Source organism: Hibiscus syriacus, unplaced genomic scaffold (genome assembly GCF_006381635.1).
Source record: "Hibiscus syriacus cultivar Baekdansim isolate YM2019G1 unplaced genomic scaffold, ASM638163v2 tig00110264_pilon, whole genome shotgun sequence".
NCBI lineage: Eukaryota > Viridiplantae > Streptophyta > Magnoliopsida > Malvales > Malvaceae > Hibiscus > Hibiscus syriacus.
Window position 1 is genome coordinate 1,985,027 of NW_024062653.1, and position 21,535 is coordinate 2,006,561.

The following is a 21,535-nucleotide window of genomic DNA, read 5'->3' on the forward strand; positions in this document are numbered from 1 at the left end:
TGATAAAGAAAATGAAATCTCAAGCTCATAAATATATTTTGTCGTAAGCTCTTCAGCATCAAATGACAATAATCAAGAGTCTCAATATTTTAAGTGTTTTATGTAAACCAAACATCGCAAGTAAACTCAAATTTGGCATGCATCGAAACGGGTAAACAAAAGGCTACTACTACTTAGTTAAGCATGCAAAGGTTGAGAGAGAGAGAGAGAATTACTCATAACGATAAGACTATAAAAACCGCCAATAGAGTCCTAAATTTGAATCGGAAGTGATGAAAACCTCGAGAAACTATGAAGATATAGAGAGGAAAAAGGAAAAGTTACCAGAAAATATTTGAGAAGAACAGTACAATAGCAACGATGAGAGGAGAAATGGACAGTTTCTGGTAATACGATAGAGAATAAGCAGACAATAGAATGAATGGTTTAATTATGCTCCAATCCTTGTACTCATTGAACTTTTAAAATCAATCCCTCTATTTCTAATTCCAATTAATCTAATTCTTATGTTATTAACTTTTAAATCAAACAAGTAAAAATAATATTCTAAAATTGAAATTTAAAAGTAAAAATATTATATATACATAATAATAATTGAGATTATAATTAAATCGAATGAAATTATTTGTGATGATTCACATGAAATTCAGTGTTTACTTTTTGAAAATAATAAACTTTAAATATTATGATTTTTATTATCTCTAATTATTTTATTACTTGTGTATTAAAAAAGTCTAAGCTATCTTTTGACACTTAAAATGTTAAATATCCATAGATGTAATCGATTGGGACCTTCTATTTGGGTTGAAAAACACTTCTCACAGCCCAACTACATTTTTATTGATGTAACTAATTGAGGCTGTTCATACCTACTCAACGAGGGTCGGTCGCTTGCTAGGCGTTGCACGACCTGTAAACCGTGATGTTTCCTGCAGGCTCCACCAAGTGGTTGGGCAAAGCTTAACATTGACGGCGCTCACCATCTCACGATAATAGTTGCTGCATGAAGAGGGATATTACGAGTTTAGGATGAAAATTGTATTACCAGCTTTGCCAAAACTATTAGAGTCTGCTCAAGCTTAGATGCAGAACTTTGGGACGTTTTTGAAGGTTTGTCCGTGGATTGGAGGCAAGGTCATTGGAAGATCATGGCGGATACGGATTGTAAAACAATTGTCGATGTTTGGATATGTTTCGGGGTGACTGGATCGTCATTAATGTTTTCACATTTTACCCAACTCACTAAACGAAATTGGGATCTTCTCTTCGAGTACTCGCCGGGCAAATGCGGATGGTAGATCGTTTGACTGTTCTAGCCTGATCGAAAAGCATGTGTATTTATCTTTTTACTGCACCCTCCCCAAAAAAACAATGTACATTTATACACATGATATAATGTGTATTATATTAATTTATTAAATTTGACTCTCTCAAAAAATATATATATAATAAACTATTAAATTTAGGTCCCGTTTGGCGTGGCTTTTCAAAAGCATTTTTAGTTAAAAATCTAGTTTTGAATACAAAAACAATACCAAACGATTAAAAAATGAAAAAAAAAATGAAGTGGAAATAGTGGTTTCAAACCAACCTCAAGAGCAAGGATTTATAGTTTTTTCATTTTTAACTTTGCGTTTGGGAGCAAATTATAATTTTATTCTTATTAATGCATGGGCTCATTCAATTATGTATTTACATTTTATTTTAATAATTTAATATTAATATCTTTCAAAAATATTATAGTTTAAAAATATTATTAATAAATTATCTTAAAATATTTTATTATAGTTTAAGTGATATATTTTATATATTACAGTATTAGTAAGTGTAAATATAATTTAAATTTTATATTTTTAATTTACAACGTAATGTCTATAATGAATATTTTATCTTTTTAAACTCATTTTTAAAAATAATCTCAAACAGTTAAACTTTAAACTATACTTCTAAACAACACTTTTAAAAGTTCTTTTCTACCGTACTTTTAAAAATCACTTTTCAAAAGTCATGCCAAACTGACCCTAATTAGTTCCTTCAAAAAATATGTAAATTAATTTAGAATTAGGGAATCATTTAAATATAATTTATTAAAAATAGTTAACATTCAATTTTTTTATTATTTTATTTTTTTGGTATACTTTTATTATTTTATTTTTAATTGAATGAAAATTCATTTTCCTTTCAAGATATAAAAACAAATTATGTTTTTTGTTTGGTTTTTCATCTTCTTTGAGTTGAAAATTAAAATCAAGTTGTCAAATATTTTACTTTAGTTGAAGGTAATTATTTAAACATATTTTTAATTTAATTTAATTTATATTTATGGTTTTATTTTAAATATCTATATTTATTATGTGGATTCATAAATTTTTATCTCCAAAAATAAAAATTTAGACACACACATATATAAATATTTTTAAAATGACTCTAAATATTTGATTATATAAATATAAATATAAATATAATTTTAAAATTTATTGATTAAATTTGTATATTATGTGAATTTATTATAAAATTAAATTGATATATTTTATAGTTATATGTTACAGGTCCCGCGAAATCAATGACAAACAAAAAAATTATATGAATTTTGTTTCTTTGAATTTTATGTGAACAAAGGAATTTTATTTTATTTCTATGATATTATGATATATAATTTACATTTAAAAAAGTAATGTAATATATATATATATATATATATATATATATAAAATACCACTGAAAAGATAATGTTGAATTCTGTCACTGTAACCAGCAGAAGTGCATGGAATATATACGAGTAATAAAACTAGCAGTACAATGTTGAACATTGTGCAATTTGTTTTGTACTTTAGCCTTTCTTTCATTAAGAAAATGTTAAATGTCCATTACTAACTAACTTTTTTACTTGAAATCTCTACTCATATACTTTATCAAAATATAAAACCAAAAATCTATATTCATAATTATATATTACTTACAAATTTCTACTTATATAAATTACTACAAACCATTTAAACATCAAAAATATGTCAGAGTATTTCTAACTCATTTTAATATGTTATGAACACTCATTATACATATACATGCCAACTAGAAATTCAAAATAAAAGTAGGATGTCATTACTGATACCAATAGGTAGTCCTCAATAATTGATGCTATGCTAAACTCCTTACTCCACTTGGTCTCCCTTTTTCTTATGTGTGAAAATCATCACATACTAAGTATAAACTTAGTGAGGCAATCATAGTAATACTTGATTCAATACAACACAAATATAATAAATAACAATACTCAATGAATTATGACCACTTTACCTGCATTTCAATCATGTTACCATATATTAACATGATATAAACAACATATAAAATTTCTTACTAATATACTTGACATTCATTCCAAAAGCTCATTAGGATTTTCACATGTTTATCATTTATTATCAAATAAACCATAGCCCAAATATAAGCCTATGAGAACCTTGGGTATACGAGTCAAATATTCACCGAAGTGCTAAAACACATAAGGTTGTGCCCACGATGCAACACCCTAATCCAATTAGACCCGAAGATCCATGGATTACAATGTTACATGGGACTACCGAAATAATGACCCAAAATTTTCTTTTAAAATTGTTTGTAAATCTCTGAAATTTAGACATTCATAATGTAACATAAAAACATAATAATAAACTGAGTTTAAAAATAATGGGGACCTCCCAAAATACATCCGTAAAATAATACAAAATAATGAGTTTCGAAAGAGTTACGACTGAATATATAACAAGGTCCATAATAGTACATGCCCTCTAAAGATGACTCAAAACGTACTCTAAAAGGTCTCTACAAATCTGAATCGGTTGCACTAAAATATCTTATGAAGATAGCTCCCCACGATCTACTCCATAAGAACCTGCGTACGGAAACGCATTCCGAACGTGAGCTTACGAGCTCAGTGCCTCACTAAAACAATATTATACTATATGCATTCACTAAATGAAATGGCCAGTGGCACAGGTCTGAGTATACAACTATTGGACTGCTAATATGTGGTTGGCATCATAGTGCGACTGAGGGATTCTGCATCTCAGAGCTCACACGCCCCTCTAGCACTGTCGAAGCACCATCGGGTATTGTTGGGTGAGATATGGAATTTTGCATCGAAACGTACACCCACCGACTTACTCTATCAAGTCTTGGGGCATCTGACGCCCAATCGATTGTTGTAGTGCCGTGGCACTGACTTGGATCTACTGACTGTTGTATTTCTACTAAAAGGAACTCGGGTGTTCTGATCGTTTCCCAAGCGTCAAACAAGGCTATTTTTATGTAAATATAGCTATTTATGTTTTCTACTGTTATGATATTAATTATTGTTCTCGCTTGAAGTCTTATTTAAGGATATATTAAAGTGTTGGGATACCTCGAGTCAAATCCCCTTAAACTGGTCTTTTGTCCAAAACAGAATGAAATTATCGATACTAGCCCAAGAGTATCAATACTCTTGCAAAAGTTTTGATACTTTATGTAAGTATCGATACTTTAAAGCAATCTATTAAGCCCAATTTTGATACTTTATGGGAGTTTCAAAACTATGACCCAAGGTACCGATACTCTTGAAATAATTCACCCTACTATTTCTAAACTATTCAAAATGGTCCCTTACCATTTTAACTTCCATTTCAAGCTTCCACAACACATTCAAGCATTTTTAACAATGCATTTAAGCGTTACATATAAACTTCATGTTAATTTCCATTTTAATCCCATATTTTCTACACTTTGTGATTTGGTCCCTAACCTTTACAAACTTCCACATTGATCCACACAATATTCTAAAGCTTGTATAATCATCCATTCATCATATCTAATCTTAATAAAAAATTTCCATAATTTATCTTCAATAGGCCAAATATGAAGGGTCACTTTAGACTTAATTACTTCCAAACATCATTTTTAAGCATTATCAATCAATTCAATATCAATTTCCTCATCAAACAACATTGACGCATCAATCCTTTTTTTTTAATTGCCAAATTAGTTTCCCCAATAGTAAATCCTTAGATTTTTACTTCAATCAACACTTTAAGACTTTATAAACACTAAATCCTACACAACCAAACATAAATTTTCATCTCAAATCGTAAACTTTTCCATAAAAGCCAAATAGGCTTTCACGGCTTTAACAACTGGTTTTCAACTTTAATCAAATATAAAAGAATAAACCATCATTTAATGTTTCATAATTCATCATCAATTCAATTGAATCCTTAAACCCTAAATTCTCTCTTCTCAAATTCCATAACATATACTAACCAAAACCATGATCAAATGTTACCAAATTGTAAAGAATTTAATGGAGAATAAAATTGAATTTGTCTAAACCTTAAATCCAACTTAAAAAAAAGCTTAAAAATAAAATTTAAAAATTTACTTTAATGCTCCAAATACCCCCACAATAGCTGTAAACTTTGAGAGAGTTCTTGAAACTTTTTTTAATGCTAGCCATTTGTCATGTTTATATATCAAAATGAATTAAAAATTCATTTAAAGCCAAATGACCATTTTACCCTTGAAAATCTCATGTAAATAACCATGTTCAAAATAAACCAACACATTATTAACTTCCAACTTTACCCTTGTAGTTTTCTAAAATTAAAATCTTGTCATTTTTCATCTAACGGTCCTGATTTAATATGGAAAATCAACTTAAATCCAATGATCCATGTTAAATTCTACTAATTTAAAATATGGAAATGAAATAATTAACCTTACTTTATCATCCTTCAAAATATCTCAAAAATTGGATTCGATCCGATTATCCGAATTTTTCCTAGACCTTATCACCTTATAGTTTTTAATACAAATTCCAGATAAAAAATATGAAACCCACGAAAATATCATTCTTGGGTAAACTATTCTTTTATGGGTTCAAAATGCATAACTTCTGAAAATTATACTTTGGTCCCTAAGCTTTTCAAAAGTTTATACATTGGCCATAAAACTTTCAAAATTTTCATTTTGATCACTAACTAAAATTTGGGATATTAAAATTTTCGCAAAACCCTTAATTTTCAAGTCTCACCTTTTTGTTTTCTTTTGAAATTACAAGCAATCTATTTTGAATCATAAATTTTTTGGATAAAACGTTTTAAAGTTAAATAATAAATAAAATCTAAAATAATACTAATATTAAAAATAAGCGTAAAATAATTATACCAAATTTAGAGTTTAAAGATATAACAATATAAAAAATAAAATTTGAAATATCAAGAGTAGCAAACTCAATTATAAAGGATATTATGATATACATACTCTTAAAAATAGATAAATATTGTATTGTACAAAATTAATTACTGAAATTCTGAATCGATATCAACTCGTTGACCTTACTCAAATCTATTGATCTGCAATAAAAGAAAATAAATTCAAAGATTAAGCTTTGCAAGCTTATTATTAAACAACTATCCGACTAAAATTATATACAACGAGTGATGTGAACCAACCAAACATATATAATATGAGGTGCTTATAGCATGCCATACATCAAATATGCAATATTAGACATAAACGTATATATAATATGAGGTGTTCCATCTATTTACATCTTTATCTTGATTGTTGTAAATGGAACTTATTTCGAAAGGATTTCTTGATCTTTTATCAAAGAATATTATAATTTTATTTCAAAATGAAATTTATAATGTAGTCGAGGAACACATATGGTAATTCTCGTATCTTCTTCACATTACAAATATTTTAATTAATTTTGATTAATTTGTCCCTATAATGTTTAGTTGGGTAAATTATATCATTCTTTATTCAACGTTACTCTCTTTCCTATTTTACTCACTGTATTTTCAATTGTTCTAATTTACTCATTGAACTTTAGAATTGCTTCTGTTTTGGTCACTCTGGATTATTTTCTTATTATTTTTTGTATGACTTGACATTTTTTTTGTTATTTAATATAAAAATAATTTGAAGTAAATAATATAATAATATTTTATTATTATTAAATTTAAAATGACTTAAAATAATCACTTCCCACCGACGACCACCGCCAACCTTTGAGATAATAATAAAATTACTTTTATGTTAAATAATAATAAAAAATGTCATATCATACAAAAATAATAGTAAAACAATTCAGAGTAATCAAAACAAAAGCAATTGAAAGTTCAATGAGTAAATTAGAAGAATTGAAATTACAATGAGTAAAATAGGAGAGAAGTAAAATTCAGTGAGCAATGGTGTATTTTACTCTATTTAGTTATTTCCCCCTTTTGTGTTATGATTGATATTATAAACAGGTAAACTACGCATTTAATACAGAAACTATTAATTTTGGCTCTTTTCAATACCTAAACTTTTATTTTTTTAAATCGTACCTAACATTTAGTTTTTGTTTCTTTTTAGTACCCCACCATTAAAAATTTAACGGGTGATTTGCACATTGGCAATTTTTATGGGTAAATTGCATCATTCATCACTCAACTATCTTCTCGCTCCTATTTTGGTCATTAAAGTTTATTTTTTTAATTTAATTATTTAACTTTCAAATTACTCCTAATTTAATCACTCTAATTTCAAAATTCTTTTTTTAATTATATATTAATAAAATAATAATGAAAACTTTCATGTCACAAAATTTATTAATAAAATAAATTAGAGTGATTAAAATAGGAGCAACTTGAAAGTTTTGTAATAAAATTGAAAAATTTTAAACTTTAGTACTAAAATCGGAGTGAGAAGATAATTTAGTGACGAATGATGTAATTTACCCATAAAAATGCAGAAGTTTTTAATAGTGAGGTACTAAAATAAAACGAAAAATAATGTTATATATGATTTTTAAAAAATAATAGTTTAGGTACTAAAATAGATTAAAACTAATAATTTTGTACTAAACATGTAATTTACCCTTGTAAATATCAGGCATTACCTCATTCTGAAACACATCTCAAAAAACCTATTTTCTTTCTATTATCTTACTTCTAGCTGATGGAGGTATGGCTATGAGTTTGATAGGTAGTGGTAGGGTTGTAAACGAGCTGAGTAGAGTTCAAATATTATTGAGTTCGATTTGATTTGAAAATTTTAAATGGAGCTCGAGTTGGCTAAAAATTTTGCGACCCTAAAAATTTCAATCCTAACTCAAATTTGAAACCATGAATTGAATCTTGAAAAAGCTTAAAAAATCTTAAACTTAACTTGGTTGAAGCTCAAACTTAGACTCGAACCTGAACCTGAACGATAAGTACATGAAAATCTTATACTATATTAAAAAAATCAAGACATAAATGTTAATATTGTTAATAATTTAATTTTTTTAATTTTTTTAATATATTACTTTTTCGAGTTGCTCGCAAGCTTTTCGAGTTAAGTATCATGTAGGTCGTTTCGGCTCGTTGAGAACTCGAGTCGAGCTCAAGCTTGAGTCGAGTCTATTCAAGTTGAGTATTTATCAAACTTTGATCAAGTTATTCATGAGCAACTCACGATATATCTTGTCTCATTTATAACCTTAGATAGTGAACAATTGTGAATGTTAAAAGTCATACCCATAATGGATATCAAGTAGATGATGAATTTGAAACCTTACTTACCGTATATCTACATCTCACATCCGCCTGCTGTATATTCACATGTGTACTATCCACCCATCATTATGAATTTTGAATAATTATGAGATTAATTTGTTGATGACAATTGATATGATTAAATCTTCGCGATAGTGTTGTTATTGAGACAACGAGTCCCCTTCCTCTCTTGTGTTTCTATTATATATATATATATATATATATATATATATATATATATATATATATATATATATATTAGTAAATGGGGGTTTATGATTATAGTTATTGTTATTTTGAGTTCTAATGCTTGAAATAATAATTATATTAATTATGTTTAGGGTAAATTATGTATTTAGTACCTAAATTATCAGTTTTGGTTTATTTTAGCACCTAAACTTTCTATTTTTTCAAAATCATATCTAATGTTTAGTTTTTATTTCATTTTAGTACTCCACGCTTAAAAGCTTAATGCGTTTTGTATATAAACTATCAGTTTTGTCATTTTTAATACCTAAAGTTTCAATTTATTTCAAAATTTAACGTTAAATTTTTAACATGGGCACTAAAATGAAATAAAAACTAAACGTTAGGTATGATTTTGAAAAAAATAAAAGTTTAAGTATTGAATGTATAGTTTACCCTTATGTTTAATATTAGTGACTGTTTGACAGACAAATTTAGTGGGTATGAGTAGTATAAATTTAAGTGCTGATAAATTTAAAAATATAATCGTGTAGGTGAATATGAATTTATAAAGTGTACCCATCACAAGTGGTAGATATGTGATCCATCACAAGTGGTGGATATGTGATGGATATAAAAAATTTATATATATATAAGTATTAAGGAGGGATATTCGCCGTCCCTAAATGCATATAATTATCATAGCATGATTTTTTTAATAATTTAAAATAAAATGATTAAAATAAGAGTAAACCAAAAAATTAATTAATAATTTATTTTTGGAAATTTTAGTAAAAGAACATAAAAGTAGAAAAAATGGGTAGTAAAATGTATGATTAATTCCTCGTATTTTTATAGATCAATATGTATTAGGGTGAAAATCGAACCCACAGAGAACAAACAACAACCGTCCGATCATCACACCAATTGTGATACGTAACGATGAGAAGCTTTTCCGTTTTTGTATCCAAATTTTCAAAATTCCCGCCCATTTGTTCGAATTTAAAATTCCGCTGTTCTTCACTTAATTAACAACACAGCTAACGTTAATCTCCGATCATCTCTAACTGTGAAAACCCCTTTCGTTTTCTCCCCAAAAAAGCAACCCTAAACGAATCCCAAATCCGCCATGGTTGACGATTCAAAGCTTCCGCTGCAAAGCGGCAACAACGCAAACATCAACGCCTCGACGACCATAAAAGAGACTTACCAAAAGAAAACCCAATTAGAGCACATCCTCCTACGGCCGGACACCTACATCGGTTCGATCGAGCAACACACCCAAAAGCTATGGGTTTACGAGAACGACGAAATGATTCACCGCGAAATCAAATACGTTCCGGGACTTTACAAGATCTTCGACGAGATCTTAGTGAATGCCGCCGACAACAAGCAGCAGGATCCGTCTATGGATTGCATTAAAGTGGTCATCGACGCGGAGCAGAACGTGATATCCGTTTACAACAATGGAGATGGAGTACCGGTCGAGATTCATCAGGAGGAAAAGGTTTATGTGTCGGAGTTGATCTTTGGCCACTTGTTAACTAGCAGTAATTACGACGATAATCATAAGAAGACGACGGGTGGGAGAAATGGGTAAGGTGCGAAGCTTACCAATATATTTTCAACAGAGTTTGTTATTGAGACCGCTGATGAAAAACGGCAGAAGAAGTATAACAGGTATTGTTTTCTTTATTTTCGATTTTTCCTGGGTTCCTCGCTCGGAAGCAAAAAAGAGGGAAAATGTGTGTCTAGTTAGGCTCGAAGCTTCATTATTGTCCAGTTACTTCCTCTGGTTCAGGATTTTGAAATAAAAGTTCCGCTTTAATGAGGATACGGTTTTCTTATGATCGAATGTTTCTGGGTTGCTGCCTAGTAAAGCAAAAAGAGGGAAAATGTTATATGAACGAGTTTATGATTTAAAATATTCTCAGCTTATGTCCAATTTTCTGTTGCGGAAGACGGCTATCGGATAGAGCAAAATCGCAACTGATAATTTGAGAAAATAAAAATGAAGTTAAAAGAGACACAAAATTTACGTGGAAAACCCCTAAAATTTAGGGTAAAAACCACGGCAACGGTAGAAGAATTTCACTATGAGAAAATAGGAATTACAACCTCTCTCGATCTACCAAGGAGAAAACAATGATAATTCTCTCTAGATAAAAAGGAGAAAACAACTCTCAAGAAACTCTCTAAAATCTCTCTAGTATTGGAAGAAAGCTAGAATGCTTTGGGATGGTTTTGAAGCTAAATGAGCTAGGGTATTTATAGTTGAAACTTAAGGACTAATCTTATAAATACCCTAAAGTTTAGTGACTAAAGTTTATAATTTACCCATTTACTTTTCAAACATTATTGCACCTAATTTTGATATTGCAATATTAGGTGCCTAACTTGAACCAATTTTCCAAGCTTTGACATTTCAACAATCTCCCACTTGAAGATTTGATTGGAACAATCATATCTTCACACCATTCTTTCTACCTTGTACCATCATGTTGCTTACGTCTCTGACAGGCCACAAGAGGATCGACACCAGGTAAATTTATCAGCGTTGATCGCATTCGTCGTGAAATCTGCTATGTTGTCTTTGGTATGGATCTTCTGTATATCTACCGTTCCTTCTTCCACCTTTTCACGAATGAAATGGTACTGAACTCGTATGTGCTTAGTCCTTGAATGAAATGCTAGATTCCTTGCTAGATGCAAGGCGCTTTGACTGTCACAAAACAGAGAGACATACTCTTGATTGTGCCCAAGCTCCTCCAATAGCATCTTCAACCAAATTGCTTCTTTACTGGCTTGTGTAGCTGCTACATATTCTGCCTTTGTTGTGGACATAGCCACAACTGGCTGCAATTTTGAAACCCAGCTTACAGCTCCACCAGCAACTTTGAACACATATCCTATAGTAGATTTGCTTTTATCCAAATCCCCTGTTTAGTCAGAATCTACATACCCATTAATTAGTAAGTTTGATCCTCCGTAACATAATGCAACATTTGAGGTCCCTTTGATGTATCTTAGGATCCTCTTTACTATATTCCAATGCTCTTTGCCTGGATTCGCCATGTACCGACTAACCACTCCCATTGCTTGTGCAATGTGTGGTCTTGTGCATATCATAGCGAACATTAAACTTCTCACTGCTGATGCATACGGTACTCGAGACATCTCCATCCTCTCTTCTTCACTGCTAGGACTCATACTGGAGGATAATTTGAAGTTAATAGGAAGAGGGGTAGAAATTGGCTTACAATCTTGCATGTTGAATCGTGACAAGATCTTCTTCAAGTAATTCTTTTGTGAAAGCCAAATCTTCCTATTACTTCTGTCTCGGTGAATTTGCATCCCTAGAATCTTGTTTGCTGATCCCAAGTCCTTCATTTCAAATTCCCTAGCCAGTTGTGCCTTCAATTCTTCAATATGATCTTTGCTGGGTCCTGCAACCAACATGTCATCCACATACAACAGCAATATAACAAAATCATTATCACCAGACCTCTTGAAATAAGCACAAGGGTCTGCATTAAGTCTGTTGTATCCAAGGCACATAATGAAGGAATCAAATCTCTTATACCAACACCTCGGCGCCTGCTTTAGACCGTACAAAGATTTGTTCAACCTGCAAACCAAGTTCTTCTTTTCGTCTTCTTCAAAACCTTCAGGCTGGAGCATATAAATCTCTTCTTCAAGATTTCCATGAAGAAAAGCTGTTTTAACATCTAGCTGTTCCAGATGTAAATTCAATGTAGCACACATTGCCAAGACTACTCGAACTGTTGTTAGTCGAACCACAGGAGAAAAAATTTCATTGAAATCAATACCTTCTTTCTGAGCATATCCTTTGACCACCAGTCTTGCACGATACCTCTCCACTTGATCGTCACCATTTCGCTTGATTTTGAAAACCCATTTGTTACCAATTGGCTTTCTTCTTTGTGGTAGTGGCACAAGGTCCCATGTATTATTTTTATGAAGGGTTTCGATTTCTTCTTGCATCGCCATCATCCATAGTGAAGTATCTGAGCTGTTTATTGCCTCCTGGTATGTTGATGGCTCACCGTCCTCTGTTAAAAGGCAGTATGCAATATTACCTTCTATAACATAATATGAGTGCCAATTGGGACGTCTTCTCACACGATCTGATTGATGAGTTGTTGGAGCTTCAGAACTCTCTGGTTCTTGTTCATCATGTGCTGGTTCTGCTTCAGAAGAATCTCCTTCTTCAAACTCTTTTTCCACATGTATCTGAGTAGTCTCTGACTTTTCAGCGCTATCATCATCTTCTTTTCTTTGTAGTTTATCTTCTACAAAGATAACATCCCTGCTAATGATCACTTTGCGGGCAGTGGGATCCCACAAGAGATACCCATTTACTCCATCAGCATACCCCAAGAATTTGCATTTTCTGGATTTTGGATCCAGCTTTGAAATTTCTTGGGCGTTGTACATCACGTACACAATACTTCCAAATACATGGAGGTTTGAATAATCAACTGGTTTACCAGTCCACATCTCCATTGGTGTCTTCAGCTCTATTGCAGTTGATGGAGCTCGATTCACCAAATAACAGGCAGTATTGACTGCTTCTGCCCAGAATGATTTTTCTAGGCCTGCGTCCCTCAACATTGCTCTTGTTCTTTCTAACAAGGTTCTGTTCATCCGCTCTGCCACTCCATTTTGTTGAGAAGTGTTCGCCACTATGAACTGTCTTTTGATGCCTTCTTTCCTGTAAAAGTCATCAAATTCTTCGCTTGTGTATTCTCCTCCATTATCTGTTCTGAAGCACTTGATCTTATTTCCAGAATCACGTTCCACCCGCGCTTTGAAGTTTTTGAAAGTTGAAAAAATGTCTGACTTCTTCTTAATAGGGTACACCCAACATCTCATGGAGTAGTCATCAATAAATGAGACAAAGTATTTTGCTCCGCCTAGGGATGTAACTGGTGCTTGCCATACGTCAGAGTGAACCAATTCTAGAACAATTTTGCCTCTAGAATTTGATGTGTTGAATTTCAACCGGTGTTGCTTACTTGTTATGCAATGCTCACACAAAGGAAGTGATACCTTTGTTAAGCATGGAAGTAGCTTTTGCTCCACAAGGACTTTCATTCCTTGTTCTGACATTTGTCCAAGTTTCTGATGCCATAGCATTGCCGAATCTGAACTACATGAGACAACAGAGGCTTCTGCTTCTAGCAAAGTCTCTCCCTTCAGCATGTACAAGTTTGCTGCTATATTTTCGCCTTTTATCACCACAAGCGCTCCACGGAACACCTTCATGATTCCTTTCCGTGTCTCAATCTTGCTTGCATTATTATCCAACAATCCGTAGGATAATAAATTTTTCTTCAAGCCTTTCACGTGCCGTACATCTCGAACAACTTTAATTGTTCCATCATACATCTTCAATTTGATGGTTCCCATACCAACGATCTCTAAGGCATGATCATTGCAACTATACACAGATCCTCCTGAGACAGGTTCATAATGATGAAACCATTCTCTTCTTGAGGTCATGTGATATGTCGCTTACGAATCAATGAGCCATATATCTGCAAATCTTTTTCTGCCTTCCACGGTGGTTGACGCTTCACAGCATAGAGGATCTCCATCATCTGAAGTGTTTGCGGTATTGCCTTGTGGATTGGAGTTTTTATTTAGACTCCAACAATCCTTCTTCAAGTGACCATTTTTTCCACAGTGGCAGCACTTTAAATTCTTCTTGCTCCTCAACTTCGATCTATCATGTTTATGACTGCTGCTTTGGCCACGTTCTGTTGATCTCCCTCTCATCGTTGTCAACGCTTCTGCTTGTTGCAGATTTACTTGTCTGTCTTCCTTGTTCTTGCACCGATTTTCTTCTTGTAGAATAGCAGCTGCAAAGTCATCGAAGACTAGACTGGTGACATTACTGTTTGTCAAGTTGATGATGAGTTGATCGTACGAATCCGGTAACTTTGAAGTAGAAGTTCAGCACGTTCTTGTTCTCCTATTTTACAGCTTAAGGATGTAAGATGAGAAAATAAGGTGTTCAGTGTATTTAAGTGCTCCGTCACTTAAGTAGATTCTGGCATACGGAGAGTGTACAATTTCCTCTTAAGGAAAATTTTATTGTGCAGCGATGTGGCCTCGTACAATTTGATGAGATGATCCCATATCTCCTTAGTTGTCTTCTTCTCCTCGATGCTTGATAATACTTCATCTGCTAATGCTAGATGAAAGTTTGCCATAGCATTCCCGTCCATTTCGATCCATTTGTTGTCATCTGTAAAATCTACCGGCCTTTCACTGATAGCTGCTAGACATCCGTCTTTCCTCAGGATGACCTTCATCTTCAATTTCCACAATGATAAATTTCTCCCATTAAATTTTTCAATATCAAATTTCGTTGCCATAGCTTTTATTACGGATAGCTCTCACTATTTCACTATCGTGAATAGTTCTCTGGAACCTTCAAAGAATGGTTAATACCTTCTTACTTTCTTATGTTGGAGGATCCACCTTTTGGTGGCAACCACAAAGACAATAAGCAGATATTACACACTCTAATCTAGCTCAGATACCAATTGTTGCGGAAGACGGCTATCGGATAGAGCAAAATCGCAACTGATAATTTGAGAAAATAAAAATGAAGATAAAAGAGACACAAACGTGGAAAACCCCTAAAATTTAGGGTAAAAACCACGGCTACGGTAAAAGAATTTCACTATGAGAAAATAGGAATTACAACCTCTCTCGATCTACCAAGGAGAAAACAATGATAATTCTCTCTAGATAAAAAGGAGAAAACAACTCTCAAGAAACTCTCTAAAATCTCTCTAGTATTGGAAGAAAGCTAGAATGCTTTGGGATGGTTTTGAAGCTAAATGAGCTAGGGTATTTATAGTTGAAACTTAAGGACTAATCTTATAAATACCCTAAAGTTTAGTGACTAAAGTTTATAATTTACCCATTTAATTTTCAAACATTATTGCACATAATTTTGACATTATTGCACCTAATTTTGATATTGCAATATTAGGTGCCTAACTTGAACCAATTTTCCAAGCTTTGACATTTCAACATTTTCCAGGTTTTTTCCTATTGGATTATTGATTTGAGGGTTTGCTGTTGTCTGTTTATTGTTACAGTTGAAAATAATAATGAATTTGTTCTAATGAGGATGTGGTTTAAAATATGCTTAGCTAATGAAAAGAAATTAAATGTATAATTTTGGTTGAATGTTTTTGGTATTGTAAACTAAATATATACTCTCAATTCTAATGTTAAGGTTTGGTATTGGATTAACATGATGCAATTCGAACAGCTGAATTAGTATTTATTCAAACTGCTGCGTCAACTTGTAGGTATTTACAAACAACATGGGAAATAAAACTAAGCCTGCTATAACTAAATGCAAGGAGGGTGAGAATTGGACAAAGGTTACTTTTAAGCCCGACTTAGCCAAATTTAATATGACTCACTTGGAAGATGATGTGGTTGCATTGATGAGGAAGAGGGTGTTTGATTTGGCTGGCTGTCTTGGCAAGACTGTGAAGCTTGAGTTGAATGGGAAACGCATTCCAGTGAAATCATTTCTTGATTATGTCAACCTATACCTTACTGCTGCCTCTAAAACAAAGACCGAACCTCTCCCAAGGTCTGTATTATTAATTCCATTATGTGTTCGTTGCATGTGCCAATTGAAGTGTTTTTTTTTCTCATTTAAAGATGTATATGTTTCCAGGATTCCTGAGAAGGTTAATCCTAGATGGGAAGTCTGTGTGAGTATCAGTGAAGGGCAGTTTCAGCAGGTATTTTTTTCCTACCATTAATTTTTTTTGTTAGATTTTTACAGTTGTTTATATTTTAATGATGTTCATTATTTACGATGTACTTTCCAGGTCAGCTTTGTTAATGGGATAGCTACGATCAAGGGCGGAACTCATGTCGACTATGTTACCAATCAGATATCTAATTATGTAATGAATGCTGTAAATAAGAAGAACAAGAATGCTAATGTCAAAGTACATAATGTGAAGAACCATTTGTGGCTTTTTGTCAATGCTCTTATTGACAACCCTGCTTTTGATTCTCAAACCAAGGAAACTTTGAAACTTCGTCAGAGCAGTTTTGGCTCTAAATGTGAACTTTCAGAAGATTTTTTGAAGAAAGGTTAGTTAAAATAGCTCACTTTTATTTAAGGTTCGATAAGCTGTATAGTGCTAACTAAACCGGTACTTGGTTGGGGAAATGCATTGCAGTTGCGAAGTCTGGAGTTGTGGATAGTTTGCTCCAGTGGGCAGAATTCAAGCATAGCAAAGATCTTAAGAAGACCGATGGAGCCAAGTCAGGAAGTATTCGTGGGATCCCCAAGCTAGATGACGCCAATGATGCTGGAGGAAGGAATTCTGAAAAATGCACATTGATTTTGACTGAAGGGGATTCGGCAAAATCTCTTGCAGTAAGTTCTGAGTTTTCTACTTTTTTTTATAAGAACTGAGTTTTCTACTTTGATGTGATGTAACTATGTGAATATTTATGTCAGTAACAGTGTTTACTTTTTGCAGTTGGCTGGGCTCTCTGTTGTAGGTCGAAACCACTATGGTGTCTACCCCTTGAGAGGTAAACTTCTCAATGTGAGGGAAGCCAGCCATAAGCAGTTAATGGAAAATGCTGAAATACAGAATCTTAAGCGGATTCTTGGACTCCAGCAGAACAAGGAGTATACAGATGTAAAATCCTTGAGATATGGGCATTTGATGATAATGACTGATCAGGTTTAGTGCTGCCGAAGCAGTTTTCTCATGGAATTTGCTTCTTACATACTGTCATTGCTCGTCTTTATGCTAGTGACTGACCACCATGCTTGTTCCACAGGATCATGATGGTTCCCATATTAAGGGTTTGCTGATCAATTTTATTCATTCCTTTTGGCCATCACTGCTAAAAGTAAAATCATTCATGGTTGAGTTTATAACTCCTATTGTGAAGGTAATACTGGCTAGAATTTATACATTGAATAACTTGATGCAAGCCTTTTTGTTATTGATGCTTTTTTTTTGTACAGGCTTCTCGCATGGTCAACAAGGTGAAGGAAGAGATACCGTTTTATTCAATGCCTGAGTACCAATCTTGGAAGGAAAGTTTGGGTGGTAACACAAAGGGCTGGACCATTAAGTACTACAAGGTTCATGGCTTAAGCAGGACTGATTTCCTCTGTCTTCTGGTTTCGGGTTTTGTAGCCTTTCTTTCCTAACATGAACATTTTGTTGTAGGGGTTGGGAACTAGCACAGCAGCTGAAGGGAAGGATTACTTTAAAGATATTGATAAGCACAAGAAAGAATTTGTATGGAAAGGTGACCAGGATGGAGATTCCATAGAGCTTGCATTTAGTAAGAAGAAGATTGAAGCAAGGAAGAATTGGTTGCGACAGTTTGAGGTCTTACTTATTTCTAGTTTATGCTAACTTTAAATGCAATTATTCTAGAGATTAGAGAACTTAAATTGTTAGCCTCTTGATGAAATTTTCTTACATTTTTTTATTGCAGCCTGGCACGCACCTTGATCACAATGAAAAGCTTGTCAATTATAGTGACTTTATTAATAAGGAACTTATTTTGTTTTCCATAGCTGATCTTCAAAGGTCGATTCCTTCCATGGTTGATGGCCTGAAGCCTGGTCAGAGGAAAATCCTTTTCTGTGCCTTTAAGAGAAATTTTGTAAAAGAGGCAAAGGTTTCTCAATTTTCAGGTATGTTTCCGAGCATTCTGCTTATCATCATGGCGAACAGAGTCTTATGAGTACCATTATTGGAATGGCTCAAGATTTTGTGGGTAGTAACAACATCAACCTTCTTCGTCCAAATGGTCAATTTGGTACTCGTAACCAGGTTGGTAGATGTTCATCTTGGTTGTGACAACTGTATCAATTCTGTCTATCACTTCAATATCTTTACTATTTTCCTCACTAATACAAAGTCCGTTGCTTTCACAGGGTGGCAAAGATGCTGCAAGTGCTAGGTACATATTTACCAGTCTTTCTTCCATTACTCGATACCTGTTCCCTAGGGAAGATGATGGCCTGCTCGATTACTTGAATGAAGATGGTCAATCCAATGAGCCTTCCTGGTAAATTCAACATCAAAGTAACTAGATACTTTGCATCGGAACTTCATATGCGTAAAATTAATGCCTTCTGTACTTTTAGGTATGTACCTATCATACCAATGGTTCTCGTCAATGGAAGTGAAGGAATTGGAACAGGGTGGAGCTCTTACATTCCAAACTACAATCCAAGAGATATAGTGGAAAATGTTAGGCGCTTGCTGGATGCTGAACAAATGGAGCCAATGCATCCATGGTACCGAGGTTTCAAAGGGACTATTGAGCAAACTGCATCAAAGGAATCTGGGGTCACCTACACTATAACTGGAACAATAGAGGAGGTTAATGAGACCACACTTAAAATAAAGGAACTTCCAATACGTCGATGGACTCAAGATTACAAGGAATTTTTGGAATCTATCATAACCTCAAACGATTCATTCATCAAGGTAGTTTCTGTTACTTACAAATGACAGTTTCTATTTATTAATTTTTCTTTATAACTTTTACTCATAAAGTTTTGTGGCTTGTAGGAATTTAAACAATTCAGTGATGATAAAACTGTTGACATTGAGGTCGTCATGACCGTGGAGAACATGATGTTGGCCAAGCAAGAGGGGTTGCTGAAGCAGTTTAAGCTAACAACAACAATTAGCACAAGTAACATGCACTTGTTTGATTCAAGAGGGGTGATTAAGAAATATGACACCCCGGAGGAAAGTATGTGCTAAAATATGCCTTGTTTTTTAAGTAATAATAATGTTTAAAATGTTGCAACATTGACCTTAATTTTTGTCAAATGCAGTCCTTGAGGAATTTTTTCACTCGAGGCTTGATTTTTACGGCAAACGTAGGGTAAGGTCACTAGAGCTTTTTTTTTTTTTTTTAGTTTAGTGTAATATCTAAATTGATATTGATTAAAAAAACTCATCATTTGCTGCAGAAACATGTGTTGGACACTCTTGAACTGGAGTTGCTGAAAATGGATAACAAAGTTAGGTTTATTCTTGATGTGGTAAAGGGGGACATCATTGTGAACAATAGGAAGAGAGCTGATCTATTCCTTGAGCTGAAAGAGAAAGGTTTTACTCCTTTCCCAAAGAACAAGAAAATGGAGGAAATATCCGTGGCTGGGGATATCGAGAGGGAGGAGCCTGAGGAGAACTCTGAGTTTAGCCCTGCAGCAGTTGTTGAGAGTGATTATGACTATTTGTTGTCGATGACAATTGGTACTTTGACCATAGAGAAGGTCCGCGAACTTGTTTCTGATAAAGATAAACTCGAGCACGAGGTTGAATATTGGAGGTCATCGACTCCAAAGTCTTTATGGCTGAAAGACCTAGATGAACTTGAGAAAAGGCTAGATGTATGGACCCTGACATAGTTTTTTTTTTAAAAAATCAAATGTTCTCCTGAACATGATACATTCTGTTTTGTGTAATCAGGAGCAAGATAAAGCTGATAAGGAAGCCGAAAAACAGCACGGTAACGACCGAGAAAAGAATGGAGCAGGGAAGAAGGCTGCTGGGAGACAAGCATCTAAAATCCCAAGGAAGACAAAAAAGAAAGACCAAGCTGTTACAGCAGCCTCAGATATTTCACCCAGTTCAATGGAAACAGGTTTGACATTCATGTGTGATGTTGGTATGAGAAATAGTTTATGAGATTTGAAAATTGATAATGATTTCTTCCACTTGGTTCAACCAGAAAATGTTCCTGCTGCTGTTGTGAAACCCAAAGCCCGAGGTGGTGCAAAGAAAGCTAAGGTCTGGTTCTTGTTTTCATATCATTTTAAACAACACAATCGTATATATGTATATGTATTATATTCTCTTTCTCATGCTTGGTCTATCAACTGATGAGTTTTTGTTACTTCCATGTTTATTCACAGGATGAAAGCGTTGACGATGACCAAGACTTTGATATTACTGATCTAAGAGAGCGTCTAGCCAAGCATAATATCGATTCCTCTCCCGAACATTCTGCAGGTTTGTTTTATTCTTAACTTGCGGATTGAATTATATTTCAATCTGAATTTTCATATTCTGAATAATGTAACAGCTAGGGGAGTAAAATTCGAGTCAAGTCGAATTGAGTTGGATTTTTGTTCAAATTTAATTGTAAATAGTTATTGTGGATCTAATTTAACGACTTTATAAGCTACTTTGAGAGAAAGATAATGATGATAATATTTTACAGATATGGAGAGTGAAGTGGTTCAAGAATCAGTTGGAAAGAAAGGACAGAGTAAAAGGGCAGCTGCTGCAAAGATCTCCGAAAGCATAGGTGAAATCAATATCGGTGACGAAGATGTGGAGGTTGCCGCAGCACCAGCCAAGAAAGGTGGACGTAAACCTGCCGCGAATTCAAAAGCCGGTAAGCTACCTGCCGCGGCAGCAAGGAAGCGAGCCCCGGCTGCAGAAGCAGGCAAGCAACAACAAAAACTTCTAACTCAAATGCTGAAGCCCGCAGAAAGTTCGGGGATATCGCCGGAGAAGAAAGTGAGGAAAATGAAGGCGTTGCCGTCTAACAAGAAGAGCGGTTCCGTCTTGGGCAAGGCGAACGGTTCTTCGCTGTCTCCGATGGCGGAAATCGACAGTGATGAATAAGATGAAGTGGCTGTGGTTGTGGAACCGAGGAACAGGCCTCAAAGGGCTAACAGGGCGAAGACGACTTATGTTGTTAGCGATTCAGAG

The 21,535-nt window shown here is 33.6% G+C and overlaps 2 protein-coding genes and 1 pseudogene across 2 annotated transcripts; 2 read left to right on the top strand and 1 right to left on the bottom strand.

Annotated features, from left to right (window-relative positions):
- LOC120115515 overlaps positions 1-983 on the bottom strand; it is a 33,629-nt pseudogene extending 32,646 nt beyond the window's left edge.
- An 8,862-nt stretch (positions 984-9,845) lies between these two features.
- On the top strand, positions 9,846-10,368 carry LOC120115435 (DNA topoisomerase 2-like). The gene has a single exon (XM_039136158.1). It carries the CDS (start codon positions 9,874-9,876, stop codon positions 10,342-10,344), a length of 471 nt encoding a protein of 156 aa, XP_038992089.1. The 5' UTR covers positions 9,846-9,873; the 3' UTR covers positions 10,345-10,368.
- LOC120115433 (DNA topoisomerase 2-like) lies at positions 10,336-21,507 on the top strand. The gene is given in 20 exon segments (XM_039136157.1): positions 10,336-10,424; positions 16,100-16,392; positions 16,480-16,546; positions 16,637-16,907; positions 16,997-17,196; positions 17,303-17,512; positions 17,613-17,726; positions 17,803-17,922; positions 18,011-18,175; positions 18,285-18,483; positions 18,486-18,625; positions 18,730-18,863; positions 18,943-19,288; positions 19,373-19,559; positions 19,645-19,694; positions 19,783-20,205; positions 20,285-20,459; positions 20,547-20,605; positions 20,728-20,827; positions 21,039-21,507. Coding segments are annotated over 19 exon segments (3,648 nt in total). The 5' UTR covers positions 10,336-10,424; positions 16,100-16,114; the 3' UTR covers positions 21,449-21,507.
- The last annotated feature ends 28 nt before the right edge of the window (positions 21,508-21,535 follow it).

Coding starts and splice junctions, on each gene's coding strand:
- LOC120115435 (XM_039136158.1), top strand. CDS start 9,874: ATGGTTGACGATTCAAAGCTTCCGCTGCAAAGCGGCAACAACGCAAAC.